General features: G+C 50.5%; 4 protein-coding genes across 4 annotated transcripts; 2 read left to right on the forward strand and 2 right to left on the reverse strand.

Annotated features, from left to right (window-relative positions):
• Positions 1 to 3532: 3532 nt before the first annotated feature.
• Positions 3533 to 5416, reverse strand: FPOAC1_013441 (uncharacterized protein; the record flags this gene model as incomplete). Its single annotated transcript, XM_044857782.1, has 2 exons — positions 3533 to 3741; positions 4573 to 5416. The coding sequence occupies 2 exons, from the start codon at positions 5414 to 5416 to the stop codon at positions 3533 to 3535; spliced, it is 1053 nt and encodes a 350-aa protein (XP_044701164.1).
• Positions 5417 to 5910: 494 nt separating this feature from the next.
• Positions 5911 to 7062, forward strand: FPOAC1_013442 (uncharacterized protein; the record flags this gene model as incomplete). The annotated part of the gene is made up of 1 exon (XM_044857783.1): positions 5911 to 7062. One exon carries the CDS (start codon positions 5911 to 5913, stop codon positions 7060 to 7062), a length of 1152 nt encoding a protein of 383 aa, XP_044701165.1.
• A 243-nt stretch (positions 7063 to 7305) lies between these two features.
• On the reverse strand, positions 7306 to 8134 carry FPOAC1_013443 (uncharacterized protein; the record flags this gene model as incomplete). The annotated part of the gene is made up of 2 exons (XM_044857784.1): positions 7306 to 7310; positions 7372 to 8134. The coding sequence occupies 2 exons, from the start codon at positions 8132 to 8134 to the stop codon at positions 7306 to 7308; spliced, it is 768 nt and encodes a 255-aa protein (XP_044701166.1).
• A 2451-nt stretch (positions 8135 to 10585) lies between these two features.
• FPOAC1_013444 (uncharacterized protein) lies at positions 10586 to 12123 on the forward strand (the record flags this gene model as incomplete). Its single annotated transcript, XM_044857785.1, has 5 exons — positions 10586 to 10968; positions 11023 to 11651; positions 11700 to 11947; positions 11996 to 12052; positions 12103 to 12123. The coding sequence occupies 5 exons, from the start codon at positions 10586 to 10588 to the stop codon at positions 12121 to 12123; spliced, it is 1338 nt and encodes a 445-aa protein (XP_044701167.1).
• Between the last annotated feature and the right edge of the window lie 5654 nt (positions 12124 to 17777).

Raw genomic sequence — 17777 nt, forward strand, 5'->3', positions numbered from 1 at the left:
CGCATCCTGCTCGACGGAGAGGTTTCGATACTCCTCCCATAGCTCTTGCACTGCTGTCTTTCCTCTGATTAACCAGCCCGGATGGTCAGCCCACTGCGACTCGACAGTCGACCAGCGAAATGCGGGATGGAGGACAAGCGCCGCGAGGTAGGCAGGGCTATCCTCGGTAAGGGTGTAGTATTGGTCCAGTTTCATCCAGCCGAGGTTGCAGCCAATCCGTAGGTGCGGTTCCTCGTCTCGTTCATGTTGTAACTTAGCCTCTTCCAGATGCTTCAAAAGCCACTCCATCGTTAGTAGAACCTCCCAAATCGCGCCAAATTTGCCTTCTTGAGGTCGGCCTTCTAGGCGCTTAGTCGCAATCTTTAATGGTTTTAGGATTGCCAGATACTCTGCAATTATTGACCAGTCCTCAGCGGCTATCTTATCGTCAACAATCGCAGGTTTCTTGCGGCTCTTCTTCGGCATCGGTTTTATCCCGTTCTGTGTCCTCCTGGCCACGTACTGGTTCCATTCTGTTACCTCCGCTTGGACCAGAGAATCGAGTGCGTTCCGAAGCAGGTAGCCCCGCTCCATCATGGCTTCAGACGAGTTCCAGCGAGTAGCGTTGTCGGTGATGTCGTCATAGGTTGTTTTGTCCTCGAGGCTTAAGGCGGTGTTCTCAATAGACTGGAGCTTGTGCAGCTTCTCAATGCGCTGACCGGACCTTTGCACCCAGTGAATAATATTGTGCAGTTTGCCTACAGGACCCTTTGATCTCCAGAGTTGGACCTCATCTTGGATTTCCTTGTCGGCTTAACAATCCTCTTCAAATGCGTCGACGTCCGTGCCGAAAAGAATGGATCTAGCGACGAGATTAATGATGTGACCACAACAACGAAGCCGACGATGCTGCTTCTTGAAACCCAATTCAATACCCAGATCTTCAAGACACGTGTCGTTGCTGCCCGCGTTATCTGTGACAAAGTACCCAGTGCGCTCCTCGATCCCGTATTCATGTAGTATCTCGCTAACGCGGTCGGCAAGGTTTTCACCGCCGTGGCGACCTTCAATCCGTGGCAAGCCTAGGAGAAATGTACGGAACTTCCCTTCATCATCAAGAAAGTGCACGGTGAGGCCGAGCAGAGAGGTAAACCTGCGAGACGACCACGCATCAAAGGAGATATTAATGCGGCTGAGAGAACGGCCAAGTAATTCCGTCACGACGCCTTTATGGCGACTGAAGGTCCGAACAATCCATTCGCGAATCGTGCTATGGGTGGGAAGACTTCCCGAATCCACGATGGCACTGTTTGCGTACGCCATAAGATCGCGAAAGTATGGGCTCTCAAGCTTGTAAAATGGGATATTATCGCATGCCACCCAACGTATGAGTAAATGTTGAAAGCGGGCAGGTTCGAATGATGCTATAAATGCGTTCATCAAGGCTTGATCCTTTGGCCGATGAGGGTCTAGGTCAACCATGTCGAAAAGAGTGCGTTGTTTCTTCCTCTGCGGTGGCATGGATCCGTCTTTATTGATACGGTGGATATCTTCCATATGACCGTTTGCTTGGCTCGTAGATGCAGCGTCGTACATGTGGGTGATCGTAGCCTTCTTCTGGTGACACATTTTGCAAAGCCAGAATCGGTGACCGGAGCCGTCTTTTTCGATATCGAATCCGTGTTCCCATACCCACCCTGTCCGCGGCCTTCTTTGATGTTTGCGAATGGAATACCCCGAAAGGCGATTCCAGTCGATGCCTTCATAGCCGATATAGTCGACCGAAAATGATGCGTCATCCGCCGCTCCTCCTTTGGTCTCTGACGAACCGAGGTCAGGGCTATCAAGGAGGCTAAAAGCAGTAGAAGGAGCACTGGAAAGAGCTCTTGCCGCCTGGTCAGTATTCGCATATTGAACCATATCAAATAAACCACGAGAATTATCGTGAATTGCCGATCGCTTTACAATATTCTCAGATCATTCCATTCATGGAGTAGTGCGGTGTGTTCATTGCAAGGCCGACATAGGCTTAGAATAAACTGATTTCGTATGCAGCGCGTCGCATGATGGTAAGAAACCAGAATTTCGTGTAACCTTACGCGACGCGGGCAGGGGCATAATGACTGGCAGTGATTGGGCCAGATCACAGAAGTGGGGCTTATCCAAATAGCCAGATATCCAAATAAATCTGGACATCGCGATTTGATTTGATTTGGATAACATTATGGCCCATTTGATTTGATTTGATTTGAATAGATTTGGATTTGATTTATTTGTTTGCAAGCCTGATCATGGAAGAGGTGCAACTGTTCGACGACATGGATGTGAACACTCAGAGACTTCTGAAGGTTTACATCAAGCTCGGATGGAAGAAGCTGAACGAGTACTATGGCAAGCTGAGCTCCACTGCTTATGTAGCGGCCGTTGTATTCCATCCTTGTAAGAAATGGCGAGCTCTCGAACGGCTTTGGGACCAACTCCCGACTCGTCAGACATCAGAATGGAGGAGAAGGTATGAGAGAAGCCTAACGACCATATGGGAAGACAAGTACAAGAACAAGGCTTATGGGGCGGGGTCTGGGACCGTTTCGGCAGCAGAGGCTACGAGTGCCTTGGACTATATTGAACGCCGGCTGGCCTTCAGTCTCTCATTGGCTACGGGCAGTTCTGATTCTCAAGGGCGACAGTGCAAGCGACAACCAGCGGCGGCGATATCGCCACAAGACGAGTTTGACCAGTATCTGCCAGAGCCACCAGTTGACAACATGGCATACAAAGCTGATCCGATTGGTTGGTGGAGAGAGGTTGGTGCTATACGTTTTCCTCGGCTGTCGTACATGGCCGTTGACTTTCTTACTATCCCATCATCCTCGGCAGAAACGGGGAGAGACTTTAGCAGTTGTGGGAGGATGATAACGCCACTGAGGTCACGTTTACGACGGCATATTGTGGGCATGTCCCAGTGTCTTCGATCCTGGAGCAAAGCCGGCATCTACCGGCCGACTCTTCCTCTCAGTCTACTTGAAGGCGAGAATTGGAGGCAAGTTCTTCAACTGGTAGGCAGGATAAGGGTAGATAGGGATAGCGAAACCCAGAACTGATCTAATTGGTCATCGATCGATATCGATTGCTAGATCGATCGATTGTCGCCCTCAGTTGATCGATATCGATCGAGCGGTGGTGATGCTCGATACAAATCGATCGTTTAGGGCTTGAAATCGATCGATATGATAACCGATCGACTAGTGATCGATTGATATCGATCAACTGAAGGTGACGATCGATTTAAATCGATCGTTCAAAGCTGGAAATCGATCTATACGATCGATTTCCAAGCATGCAATTGCAGTTACCCAAACGGTTAGGTCATGGCTGAAGGCAGGACTTCTAGAACAGTGTGGCTAACAAACCGACCGACCTAGACCGGCCCCTTCGGTCTGTCGGTCTGGGTTGGTCAAGGCTCCCGGTCGGTCGGTCTAGGTCTGATTATCTGATCCCGAGATTCTACCCGCGCTAGTTAAAGGGTGCACTCAATGGCTACCTGCGCCGAGCCTCACTTATTCTGTGGAACGAGTTCGGGAGTGCTAAAATAGGTGGGGCGCGGCACGGGTACCTTGAGGAGGAGCCGACCAATGGCGGCCTTGGAAACCCCCAACCCAGACCGACTCAGACCACCCAATCCGACCGGCAGCTCTGGTCGGTCGGTCTGACGAGAATTGCCGGTCGGTCGGTCTGCGGTCTGAAGGTGGTCTGTCAGACGGTCTGTCAGACGGTCGGTTTGTTAGCCACACTGATTAAGAAAGAGTGGCGAGAGAATAGATAAGTCACTATTGAAGGGCTTCCAAAGAGGCTACAGTTTAAGCAGTGGCTTGAGTGCACAGGAAAGGATGTGGAATATTACTCTATCGATGAAAACCGTGCTGATATGTCAAGGAAGCTTAGTCAAAAGGAGGAATTCTTCACAATTGATACACAGTGAGCACCGAAAGTCAATGAGTCTATTCGCAACGCTCGAAGTCAGACCAGCCTACCCTAGAGCTACAAGTGGATCAGATCACGTGGCGATACGTTATCGCTGAGACTTTAGTTCACCGACTAGATAGATCCTGAACGTAGCTCCTCGAGCTACGTCTTGTCAATAGAGCCTGACCTGCCTGCAGTGCCTATCCGTAGCAATAGAACCGATTCCGCCAGAAGCGTTCCCCGTTCACCTGTACTACCGAGACCTGCCCGTGACAGTAGATAGGCTACGTAACTCATTTTATATGAAGGATTTGAGTAGAATCGCCTGTGAACAACATCTGGGAGCAATGCACAAGCGAATTAACGTACAATCTAACTCAGGGTCCAAATCCAGCGCCAGAAATCTAAAGTTTTATGAGAAAATTCTAACTATCTCAGCCTTCGATAACTTCTCTATTCCCAGTTTTGCCAAATTTCTCCCATTCGACAGGTAATCTTCGTTATTGATCCTCGATCCTAAGAAAATAAATGTTTCCATAAGGCGCGAATTGAAACCAACTTTCAGGCCAAGCTGAAACCAAGGAACAAGCGAACACGGTATGTCCTGTGTGATAACGCGATGTGCCATACTGTCGGGCGCCCATCTCGTCATGTTATGAGGTTTGGAATTCAGTGCGAATTCCCGCAACGTCCGGTATGATGTTCCGTAATATTTGTTCATCATCTCCAAGACCGATTCGAGTTGGAAATCGAGACGTCTTCCGATTTCCAATCGATCTTGATCGAGTGCAGTCATGACATCGACAACGCTCTCAGTCATACAATCCGGATAAAGGCCCAAATCACCCTTTGCACTTTCAATCCAACCCACGTTGAGGAGGGTAGGCACGACGTGCATAATCGCTCCGATGCATGCCATGTCGAGTGCCAAACAATTGGGGTACCACTCCAGGGGTTGCGGAAAGATTTCTGCAATTTCATCGCAAAACGACTGGCTGAGGTTCGCGGGAAGTCCTGATATCGGCAGCACCTTTTTTATGCTCTTCACCATTAACTTCCCATTCTGGATCTTGGAAGTAAACGGAGAAGTGGCAACCCCGAGAATTCCTCGCGCCTTGATCCGTCGGTGGGCAAGTAGAGGAAAGAAATTGCTCGGGAGAGCAATAATCGTGTGGCGAGTGAGGTCTTGATTCGTACCCCCTATGTCGGCGAGTATAGCCTCGTGAGCGTCTGCCGGCACAGCAACAATAAGAATCTTTGCAAACAGGACAGCGTCCATTAAGCTTTGAGTGATTTTCAGGAGGAAATTGCCGTCGATATCCCCTGCCGACGAAATCCTGCCGTCGCGGCCAAGCTTGTTGAGTGTACGCTGATGGCCTTCATTGGTGTGAAGAAGCACTTCGTTGTCGCATTGTATAAGGTGTATTGCGAGAGAGATGCCGCATGGGCCAGCGCCAAAGACTGATATTTTCATGTTGTGCTGCTACACCTATTCTAAGCGGCCCTACGTACATGAGGGAGAAATATTTATAGGTTCATCAGGAACTCAGACGTCCAGCCTCTCCGGAGCCAAGACGCCGTGGCAACTGACGATCCGGACTGATTGCGTACAGAGCTAATTCGAGCGATGTGCATTACGGAAGGACCGCCCGTAACTCCAACCACACCTCGGAAGCACGTTCAAATGAATGGGGACGGGCGATGCTGGTGTGAGCTCTGCCGCGGGTCAATGCCAAACTTGCTGCATGCAACCACATTTATACATACCCCTCTTAGATGGCGTGATGGACAAGTGAATAAGCAGGTGTCATCCTATCAGCCACGTCATTGACTCTGGCAAGGTTCGCAAAAACAGGAGTGGGACATAAATAGATAGAGATATCTGCACAGTGCCCCTTTTCTTTATTCACTTTCAAAGACGCGCCACCTCTCCCCTCATCAGAATATAATTTGAGCCTCTCCATCAAAATGTCGAGCCGAGTAACTCGTCTTAAAGTCAGCATGGCGAGAGAAGGCATCAGCGTGATGGTGCTGTCGAAACCCGAACACATTTGCTACTTGACTGGCTTCAACGCGACCATTTGGTCCCACCCCGCATTCGCGATTTTGACAGAGGACAGTGCCAAACCTATCCTTCTTGCAAACGCACTCCGCAAACACAAAGCTGAGAACACTCCCGGCGTTCGCATCAATCACTTCTACGGACATTGGTTCGGCGCTGAACCGACAGCGTCAAACTGGCCTGAGGCACTGCAAATCCTCGTCGCTCAGGGAAGCTCTGTGGGAAAGAGGATCGGGATTGAGCGCAAGTTCATTTCACTGGATTTCTACGATGCTTTGACGAGCGCACTGCCGGACGCAAAATTCGTTGGAGTCGACGACCTCCTGCAAGAATGCCGGAGCGTCAAGGATGAGGATGAAATCGCGAATGCACGTATCGCTGCTAAGATCGCCGGCGCCGGCTTAGCTGCAGCGAAAGAACGAGCCCATGCCGGGGGTAGCGAGTACGAAACATTCTTCGCCGCCAAATGCGCAATGTACAAGTTGTGGAGCAAAACCTATCCCGATGCCGACATCCACGGCTTTGGCTCGTTGGAAGGCGGCAAATTTGACGGATTTGATGTTTGGGTTCTTTTTGGTGAACGAAAATTCATGCAGACCGCCTCACCCACCTCGCGCAGACTCGAAGATGGAGAGGCGGGTTCAGTGCTGATCTGGAGCGTCATCAATGGGAGGCATGTTGAATTGGAGGACACCGTCTGGAAGGGAGAACTGTCCAACTCAGAAAAGACGGCAATCGCGGACGCAAATGAGATTCGTGGCGCAGTCGTTGAATTAATTCGACCTGGGCTACCTCTCTCTGCTCCGTTCGAAAAGGCTTGCGAGATGCTGGCGGAGCGCGGCTACACAAAACCCGCCCGTATCGGTCACAATGTCGGACTCGGTCCGCATGAACAAGGTTCAATCGACGGCTTTGCTGTAGGCTCATTCAAAGCCGGCATGATTGTTGCGATTGAACCTAACGCCAATATCCGGGGAAGGTTCAAGACTCAGATATCAAGAACTTACCTCGTAACAAGCGAGTCATGCGAGTGTCTGAATCCCGAAAGCGACGGTTAACGGGGGATTATCTGTTGCGTATCGTAGACCTTCGGAATGAGAACTATTGGTTCAGTCAACAGGTTAGATAATTTATTTAACTTATTCAATGCGCTTGGAGTTTTACATTCTGTCCCTGGTCTACTTCTAGTTAATACGTCAGCTCTTCGGGGACTCCTCCCACAATAGACTAGAGCGAACCTCCTCCGTCCGACGGCTTTGATTATTACTACCCCAACGTGGGTATCCCCCTGCACTTCTCCGCTAATCTCAACACCGCCGGACCAAATAGGTCAGAAATTGTAAGGTTGAGAATCGTTTGGGCGATACTGAGAACCCAAAATGGCCACAGATTTTTCATCAAACGGTAGTGAAAAACTCTGAGAGCGATCAACACTGGGATTCCAACAAACGGAAGCGTCAGAATATTTCCGGAGGTAAAGATTTGATTTGAGATGTTGAGCATATCTTCAAGTGACTGGTGGTCTTTGCGAGCTACGTCGCCTTGGACCAGTAGGACGAAGACTGATGTTGCTGCAACCTTGACGAGGAGGAACGAAGTGGTGGCATAACAAAAACAGTTGAACAAGAATACGCAGAACGACATCATCCAAATTACCATTTTAGGCGCCCGAGCATTAGTCGGATGTTGCTCCTCGCCGTGGACGTGGGATGGTAAGCCGTCAAGTAAAACTCGTTTGACTGTATGAAGATCGGAGTTCATATTAGAAACTTGACTTCTCATGTGGCGGCTGATTTTTGACGTCTCGAGGATCTTGTGAAAGGCGACGGTACCGCCCGTTGAAGAGCTATGATAACCTGCGATGGCGTCTCGAATATCGGCGCTGAGTGCTGGCACACGCATCGTCTGTTTGGCCTCCCATGCGCACCAGGTCGTCATGGGAAAGGTCATGACAAACTGTCCCACCAAGTTGGCGAGACCCGCCGTAACCTTAAACCAAGTCCTCTCGTAGCGGTCGGAATATTGTGAATGGAAGGCGACGATCATATAGGCTATCGTCACCCCATACGGTACGATCTGGCGTTTTACCAAATAGGTCCACAGTAACCTCGAATCGGTATATGGGAACATTACCAACCTTCACGACGAATGCGACCACGGAAAGAGTCCAACTTCCAGTGGAAGGTCAAGCAGGAGTGGGCAGGCGCTTTAGTCATGCGACCGTCTTGCTGGCCACGGCTTCACTAGTGCGAATTCGCCAACGTACAATCCCGCCGGTTGGTTGGGAGCACGCTCTTGGCACTGCTGCACGCCAAGTTAGACAGCTCCGAATAAGAGACATATTACGCGGCACATTAACTATTCTGGACATGACCCGCCGCCCATGACTGATCACTGATCATCTGAACGGATTCCTCAGTATCCCGCCACTTGCGCCATCAATGCCCGCCACCGTTTCCCGCATTAGCCCCCCTCCTCGGTTTTGTTATCCGGCAGCTATACGATCTACGAGGAACCAAATGGGGATGCCGTGATTGCGCGTTCTGCCGCTGTATGGATACGCTTCCGGGGTTTTCCTTGCGACGGACGCTTGGGTGGCGAGGTTTTGCGTGATTTTCGACGATGTCCGGTGACGTGCTCCGCAATGTTGTTGATGAGGCCGCGAAGATGGCATCTTATACGCCATAGTGCGGTCCGTCCTGCCAGCGGCGCTATTCTCGGGGCCATAGATTATCGGCACCGGGCGAAGCGGCTTCCTTCCAATCGATCTGTCCTACAGAACAACACACTCGTGGCATATCGACTGGCAGCCAGTCAAGCGCATCCTCCGGCCGATCATAGCAATAATCGTACATCGAGTTCAGCCTGGCAAAAACTGCATCGGAGCGTCTGAACCGTGAGAGGCCTACGTAATCCATGGAACTCGCAAAAATATCTATGGAACGTCGCATGGCCTCCACATTTTGTCCCAGTCGATAGGGAAAGGGCACTGAGAGGCGTCCGGCGCACCTCTTTCGTCAGAAAGCCTTGAAGGGGAGGGCTTATCGTTAGGCACATTGAGTTGAGGCGGAGCTAGGAGTGCTCGGCTGGGCGGGGCCGAGCGACTCAGAAGGGGTCCTAGGAGGAGTGGTTTTTTCGAGCCTTCCATGAGGCTTAAAGAATGGGCGCGAAGACATATTTGGTTTGTTCTTCAAGTTATTGGACCAAATCGGCAGCCTTGGCTCTGTGGAAAGGTTGGAGGAGAAAGAAAAGGAGATCCTCACCCATTTCATTTAAAGACTGGGCCAATCAGGGTGCGCTGTCTTCCTAGCCTGCCCTATTAAGGTTAGACTTTGTTGGCCATTTTCCCAATCCGGTAACTTAGTCGAGTAACTTCAAGTTAACTCGAGTAAGCCAAAAAGGCTTGCTTGTGGTTGGTTGTTACGTAATCAACCAACCACAACCAAGCAAATCAAATAACTTGGTTATTGGACACACTGTACTGTGCCACCAATGTCAGCCGAGTGTGAGAGGCTATTCTCGACCACTGGCCGCATGGTTACCAAGAGCCGCAATAGGCTAGATGCCAGTACAATTGGGCTTTGTCAGACACTACGGAGTTGGTTGCGTGCCGGTTTGATCGGGTCGCTAGATAGGATTCTAATGGACGAGTGACAAAAACGTCGACGACCAAGACCTGGATGCGGCCCACTAATTACCATTGTTAGACAAAGTAGGTTTCATTCCACTGTGTGCTCGGGGCACAGACCCCCCCCCCCGTCAGCAGGCTAGGGGCACAACCCCCTGACTAAGCATTTATCATTTATGGGCGGCCAATACATGGGCACCTAGGTGCCCAAATAAAGTTGCGCACCCAGGTGCGCCGCCTGACTAGGCGTGGCACCAATACATAGCCTACAACAGGACGGTTAGGGCTACTTTGGAGAGCTGTTGCTGGACAGATAGGCGGGGGATGAGCTCAAAGATACAGCTGTAGCCTAACTGTGGGTTAACGGGTGATTAAAGTCTTGAACACATTATTTTGCGGTGAACACGATTCTATAGGTCCACGGAGCCTTGCAGAGTCGACAGCATGAAAACTGATCCAAAGGCCGCCCTGTGAGGAGTAAGAGCACAGCACACATGTCAATTCAGCGCGCAAAACGACTTGATTATTAGATAGGAAGTGACTATATTCTTTGGTCCAGATACGTTTAATTCCAATGCAATATCATCTCCAGGTATCAATGACGGTGTTGTAGTTGAGTCGATGAAGCAAATGTCTTAACACAATCTCAGGTGTTAGTGCTGTTGTACCTGCCGTACGAGTCATAAAGGCCGGCTGAGGCTTTAGTGCTTTGTCAAAGTGTGGGGAATTTTGAGCCAATAATATTGCGTGCCCTAGGGGGGATGCCCAAGGTTATTTGGGCACCTAGGTGCCCATGTATTGGCCGCCGCCAACATGGCCTGCTTCAACCCCTCACGTGACGACAAGGCAGCAATGCATGATCCTTGACTGCGGAGGCTGAAGGTGACCTCCTACAGTAATCGGAATCATACTTCTGTCGCTTGTTTCTCACTTGTCTTTTGTCAATCTTTGCGATGTCTGCCCCACAACCGCCCACTGATCGCAAAAGCTTTCGCGTTGCCATCGTTTGTGCTCTGCCTCATGAGGCTGATGCTGTTACGTTGCTGTTCGATCAGTTCTGGGACGAGGATCGCGATCATTATGGCCGAGCCGATGGCGACACGAATCACTACTTCACTGGTCGCATCGGAGGCCACCACGTTGTTCTGGCTGTTCTTCCCGGCATGGGCAACAATAGCGCAGCGGCTGCAACTGCGAGTTTGCGCTCAAGCTACACTAATCTCAAGCTAGCCATCCTTGTTGGCACTTGTGGTGGTGTCCCTGGCATCGGTGACCATGACGCATTTCTGGGCGACGTCGTGGTCAGCAAGACCATAATTCAGTATGACTACGGCAGGTAATATCCAGGTCACTTTGCCGTCAAGAACACGGTTGAAGACAGCCTTGGAAGGGCCAATAAGGACATTCGAAGTCTGCTCGCAATGTTCCAAACAGAGCTCATGAGAGAAAGACTGCAGGTAGAGGCCACAACACACTTAAAGCATCTACAAGAAGGCGCTAAGAAGAAACGACGCCGAGCGAACTACCAATTCCCTGGAACCGCAAAGGACGCCTTATACGATCCGAACTATGCGCATCGACATCGTGAGGGATGCGTCGTATGTGCTAATGATCCCAGCGTCTTCTGCGAATCAGCTTCCAAGGCTTCCTGTGTCGAGGTTGGGTGTGACCTCAAGGCCGTGATTACACGAGAGCGCTCTATGGATCGTGTCAACAGCGGAGACTTCAGTCCCGAGATTTTCATTGGCCGAATCGGCTCGGGTAATACAGTCATGAAGAGCGGGGAAGATCGAGACTGCATCGCGGATGAACATGACCTCATTGCCTTCGAGATGGAGGGCGCTGGATCATGGGATGAGGTTCCGTGCATCGTTGTCAAGGGCATTTGTAACTATGCGGACAGTCACAAGAACAAAGGCTGGCAAGACTTTGCAGCCGCTACGGCAGCGTCTGTGGCGAAGGCTATTCTCGGACGATACGCGATCCATGATGGAGATCGGGATACACCCTCAAGGAATTGTACAGATTGGTCTCCCGTTCGAGATTCTTGAGCTAACGTGCGGGCAGATCACGTGCCCTCAATCGCACGCACTGTTTCGGGCAATTCCTTTGGAAATGGGACCTGGATCAATCAGGGTGCCGTGCTGGGTAGCCTGGCTTATTCAGACCCTGCCAGATTTCTGGAAAGAACTGAGGACATAGGTGAACAAAAGTGGGAGAAAATAATCAACCGTTGGAAACGGACAAACGGTTGTCTCAACTGCGGATCGGGAGAGCATTGGGAGCGAGAATGCCAAGAGTTCTGTGGTAAATGTGTGGCCGCATGCTCTTTTTCACAAGGGCCCTGCTAATAATGCTGCCAGGTCTTTATCAGGGGCACAAGGCGACCTGGTGTAATCATCCAGTCCGTTGCCTCAAGTGTGCGTCTCTAGCCTACTCTATTGTGAAGAGGCCCACTGACAATGCTTAGGTGGAGAACAAGGTCACATAGGAGAAGATTGCTCGGATGACGCATAATCAAGCGTCTTGCTGGGTTCGGTTCACCAGAGCACCCTGCCCCAGAGAACTTTGGGGAAGCAACAACGTTGCAGAAGAGAACTCTAGAGTAACGACAAAAGATGTCAGGAGATGAACACCTACGTACGATCTCAGAAATGATCAATCTGTGGCCAGCAATGCTGCAGAGGTTGCACACGTTTGTGGTCTTGACATTCGTCGAGCATCCGCAGCGCGGTGATTGGTCTACCTCGGCCTCAACCTGCCTGTGTGAAATTAGCGCGTTCTTTCATTTGAGGATCAAAGACAAGCTTCATCCACTGTACTGTAAGTTGAGAAAAGAGTCGGTATACTCTTTATCGGAGTACGCATAGTGCCACCCAGGAGTAGGGTGCGTGATCCAATTAGCTTGATGTGTCGATGCGGGCCAGATGATCATCGGATTCAGATGCTTGCCGTCGCCACTCACACATTCGATAGCCGTGACTGTGGTCCGCTTGACAAGGCTGAGGCTTGACACGTGCGACTCAATAGCCTTGTGGATTGTCCTTGGTGACAAGGACTTGAATAGAGTTCGGGTTGGACAGCATGACTCCAGTCTCATCCATATTGTACATGTTCTCTTGCAACACATCCGGATCCTCAAGCACTTTGCTGATCGCCTCAAACCAGTGTATCACCTTATCGCGAATGTCATAACGCTTCCAGTCCAGGGCTTTGCTTTGTTTCGCTTGAAGTTCTGGATGGCGCTTGCAGAAGAACCGAGGCCAGTTCTTACCAGGCGGCTTGCCTGGTCTGTCTGTCAGTGTCCGTCTTTGTCTGGCAAGACTGAACGCGATCGAGGCTACATGTTTGATGCGAATCAAACGCCCGAGGGCATCTTGTTGCGCTAAGAACTTGACGGGAGCCTTTTCCTCCCACGGATGGAGATAATGTTGGCTTTGGGCTTTCTCTTGGTTCGATCGTCGTCCAAGTGTATGATGCTGTAGGGCAGTGCGCGCGACATCACTATGGTCAGCCAAAGCACGAAATGATTTGCGCACACCATCGGGACTACCTTGAGCTAGTACCTGACTGGCCTTGTCCATGATATCTGAGATTTTGCAAAGATCAACTACGGGCGCCAACTTCTGGGGTCCATGAAGCGGAACTAGGCACCAGTGCTTGCGGAATGGGTGGAACCCGCACCTCCATGTCGTCCCCAACTTACGTCTGTGGAGGCAGAATGTAACGATGCGATCTCACTTGGTAAGACCTAACGTAGGTTTTCTGTTATCGGATAAGCTAGGCTTATTCTCACTTCGTATGAGGAAGTGTTATCACTTGTCGAGCAGTAGTAACAATGATCTTGATCGTCAGGAAATGAATCCCATTCAATTGCAGCGCTCATCATATGTCAATCAAATCAACTTTGGCCCCGAAGTTGATTTGATTGACAGCCCTCGAGCTCAAAGTTGATTTGTTTGATTTGATTGATACCCTTTTCAATTCCGTGAGTGGGGACCCCAACCCGAAGTCATCCCCCTCGTGTACACCAACACTCAGCTACCCACCCAACTACCTAACCTTACTCCGCCCTGCCTGACCCAGTTCTTGAGGCATTGAACATGTTCCAATGTATCTGCGCCCATCGAGAGCCTCTGAGAAGTCAACGTCAGCTTCGCTAGGCTGAATTGTCTCTCACAATCGCTCGCCATCGCTGGAATAGCAAAGACATCCAGGGCAAAGCTGCTCAGTGAAGGAAACGAAGCCCTGTGGTCTCTCCACCATTGGATAGCATCCTGCGTATCCTGTGGCTCGAGACGGAGGTACCTTTCGAGCTCGCCGACACTGCCACCCGTCGCAAACGCTTTCTTTGTCTTGCTATTAATCCACTGAGTGTACTGATCATCCTCTTGACCCATCGTCCTTGGCGCTGCGTCGTACTTCGTTGTTTCCTCGCACAGTCCCTGGTTCGCGTCGTACCAACGGGTGAAGTAATCCTTGATTCCAGCCTTGGCATCACGAACCCAAGCGAGTTGCTTCTCAGACACCCAAGTCGCCTCTAACCAGCTGATCCCGAACCTCGGGTGAAGAATGATTGCTGCCGCAAACAAGGGAGATTCTCCGAGCTTGTCATAATACTCATTCAGCTTCTTCCACCCGTTGTTGATTGATGCCCGAATGTAGGCTCGATGGTCCGCTGGTAATGTGCTCTTTTGCGACGTCTCGGACGCTGATCGTTTCTCCGCCGTAGAATAATCAGCCCGAGAATGCAACGGTAAGGCAGATTCTACGAATCTCGGAGGTTGACTCCGCTGTGGTAGCGCGTAAACCTCATCCTCCTCAAAGCGGGCAGGGAGACGGCGAACGCGGCTTGGCCGACCGTTGGACTCTCGGAAATTTGCTGACGCCGTTGCAATCCGCTCCGCAGCATCCACTTGAGTTTCTCCCATCGTCTCCTCCGTAACCTCACTATAGAAGACCTTCCAGTCCTCAAAATGCTCCAACAGATATTCCATTCCTATCACCACCTCCCACAGGCGTCCATGGCTGTCACCTTTACCCCAGCCTTGCGTCCGCATCGTCTGAAGGTATATGGGTTTGAGAATCTCGTTGACTTCGCCAAGAACCCGCCAGTCTTCGCTGGACAATATGTCCTCCGCCGGGATCCGTCTTGCCCCGTCTTCCTCTTCTTGAGTTGCAAAGATAAATGCTCTGATATCTGTCTGCTTTCGCAAAGCCCTCTCAATCATCATGTAAGTGGAGTTCCACCGCGTTTCGTTGTTCATGACGACCTCGAGCTCGGCCGTGGATTCCTCGCAGAGCCGGTATTCCTCGTGATCCTGCTCTCGGGCAACTCGCTTGACTCGCTAGACTGGCTAGCTGGGGTGATCCGGTGAGCTCTACGCAGGTCTGTCAGCTGCTGGATATCTTGTCAATGAGATTGAACGGGATAAGCACAGACTTTCGAAGATGGTCCGCTGCGGAAGACGTGGCTTGCACCGAAAAGAACTCCGCTGCGCCTCTCATATCACATCGATTGCAGCACCAGACGTGACCTATCGGTAGATCCTGATATTTCAGCTCAACTAGGAAGGTCCCGTGCGACCTAATCCAGCTCTTCCTGCCCTTTGCACCTTTTCGAGCTAACAAATCCTCCTGGACGAAGCGACGGTTCTTCCAGGTAATCTTGGACAGATTCTCAATGGTCGGGTTGGGAGGTAAAGCTCCAACGGCTGCTTCTTCCAACTGCTTGGCGACCGTTTTAGGCTGAGACAATCGTGAGAAGACGGAAGAAGGAGGTGTAGGGCAAGGTGTCAATCTTGTTGGCGGAAAGCCAGCTGGCGACGGGGAGAGTGGCGAGTTCGACATCCTACTGGTGAAATGGAATAGAAACCACGTGTAGAAGGGATTATTTCGATGGCGCGACATGGTTGGAAAACGCGTTCCACATTGCATACGCGCGGTGGGGTCATGCGTTAGATCACGATAGCAGATACTTAGCTTTGCCGCTAATTCCCCCGCTATTTGAGAGTAGACTTCCATCTGCGACTATCTAGTGTAGGGTAGTGGCTCGGGAAGATGTGGATTTTCCCTCGAGATTAGACGATCACATGATGCATATGTAATATGTCAATTATTTCAACTTTAGAAATGTGTGATTTGATTTGATTGAAAGGAAGAATTCGACGATTTGATTGATTTGATTGGGGTGATTGATTGATTGAGTTGACATATGATGAGCGCTGCAACCAACCAACCGGAAGGCGTTGGGGTCCGCAACTGCACATCAAGCTTTGAGATTACATTTTCCGGGTTAAAAGGAGCAAGCCCAGCTCCTCTAAAACCTACCCGAATATTGCTTTCAGTAAAGGTGGCTTTAAATGCGGCATAAAAGGCAGAAAAGAACTCAGTCTTGGAAATATGGGTTACAGAGCATCTGATCAGATGCTCTATTTCTCGACCATAAGCCTGTTTCAGCGGCCCAAAGCACCCAGCATCAAGAGGCTGGAGTAGATGAGATGCATGGGCAGGCATACGGAGCGTGATGATCTTGTGATCCTGGCAATATCTCTCGAAATCGGTAGAGTGGTGGCTTTCGTGACCATCAAGGATCAGAAGACGATAGGGACATACCTGGGCATTTGAGTTAACTCATGAGTTTCGACCCCCCCTAACTCAATCATATGAGTTTCGATCTGATCATGACTCACTCATGAGTTAAACTCAGACTCATGAGTCAACTCATATAATTTCGTCATGTGACACCGCCCACTTCCTCGATGCATCGTTAGTCGTGAGAACGTACTCTAATGAACTTATTGAGTAAAATTGTGAACCGTCAAAAATCACCACACTACTCTGTATCACTAATTTCTGTATCTACATTGCCATTAACACCGTCCGGGTCGCACACTAGTCCTAGTCCACCGTCCCGACTCGCTACAATATGCCCATTCCGTATCCAATTGCCGAGACACTCAACTTCTTCTATTCGCTCGCACGTTATCGACAGCCGGTCCCATGACGCAGTCCTACGCGCGCCGGATAAGGTCCTTTCAGGCTCTGCTGATTGAGGGTTTATCGAGAGTATATCGATGGCCATACGGCTAAGGCGTGGAAATTGCCGTCGTTGTTCAGTGCGACACCACCACTCTAGAGGTTCGCAATCAATCTTGATAGCTGGAGCATTGATAAATGCCTCTAGGTTATCACTGTCTGTTGGCACAGCCGTCTCGACCTCCATCTCCTGCAGCAAAAGCTGTAGCTGCGAAGGCGGCTTCCCTGGCGCGACTGGAGTATCTTCTGGAGTAGTTACAATGTCTCCATCTATATCATTGACGCTGTTGTTGATATTGTATTCCTCCTCCCATACCTGTCGGACACCCGCAATCGCCGGATTGATCCATGCACTCTTCCAGTTCTTATCCAAGTATGCTTTCCGACAGCGTGGATCGAGAAGAAGAGCGGCGGCGTAAACGGGAGCCTCTTCAGACATGGTGTAGTATTTATTGAGTACAAGCCATCCCATTTCGATAGAATGAAGCATGCGACTATCATGGAATTCCGGGGTCGAGTAGTGTATCTAACAAATCAGCGACTATCATATCTTGAACCGAGGTAGACATCGGGTACCTTCGCTTTCTCGAAGTGGCTGAGAAGACCATCCATCAGCCGCAGTGTACTGCAAATGCTCGCTTTATCGCCTTCTGTTATCAGTGTTGCCTCAGTAAAAGGCTGGAGAAAAGCATGGGTTTTCGATAGTATATCCCAGTCAGCGCCCGTTAGAAGATTAGTGAGGCCAATGTCCTTGCCATGGTCTACCATAAACTGGACGATCTGTACCTTCTTATCGAGGGCAACACTGATGGTTTTATACCATGAGGACCATCGCGTTGTGTTGTCGATGCCGAGACTGCGATTCACAGCTTCGCGCCAGTCATGGCTGTGAATCGGGGAGTTACGAAGCCAGACTGCAAGATGGTGGAGCTTCCGGAGAGCACCAATACCTTCCCACCCACTAAATTCTACTCTGCGAGCATTTCTGTCTCTTTGCTGTCTCCCATGGTTCTCTTCCAGTGTTTGATCCACCGGAATATCTGATGCAGGAGGCGCACTCTCACCGAGGGCAGCAGAGAAAGTCTCGACAGATTGTGCACCAGCGAC

Source organism: Fusarium poae (assembly GCF_019609905.1).
Source record: "Fusarium poae strain DAOMC 252244 chromosome Unknown contig_2, whole genome shotgun sequence".
NCBI lineage: Eukaryota > Fungi > Ascomycota > Sordariomycetes > Hypocreales > Nectriaceae > Fusarium > Fusarium poae.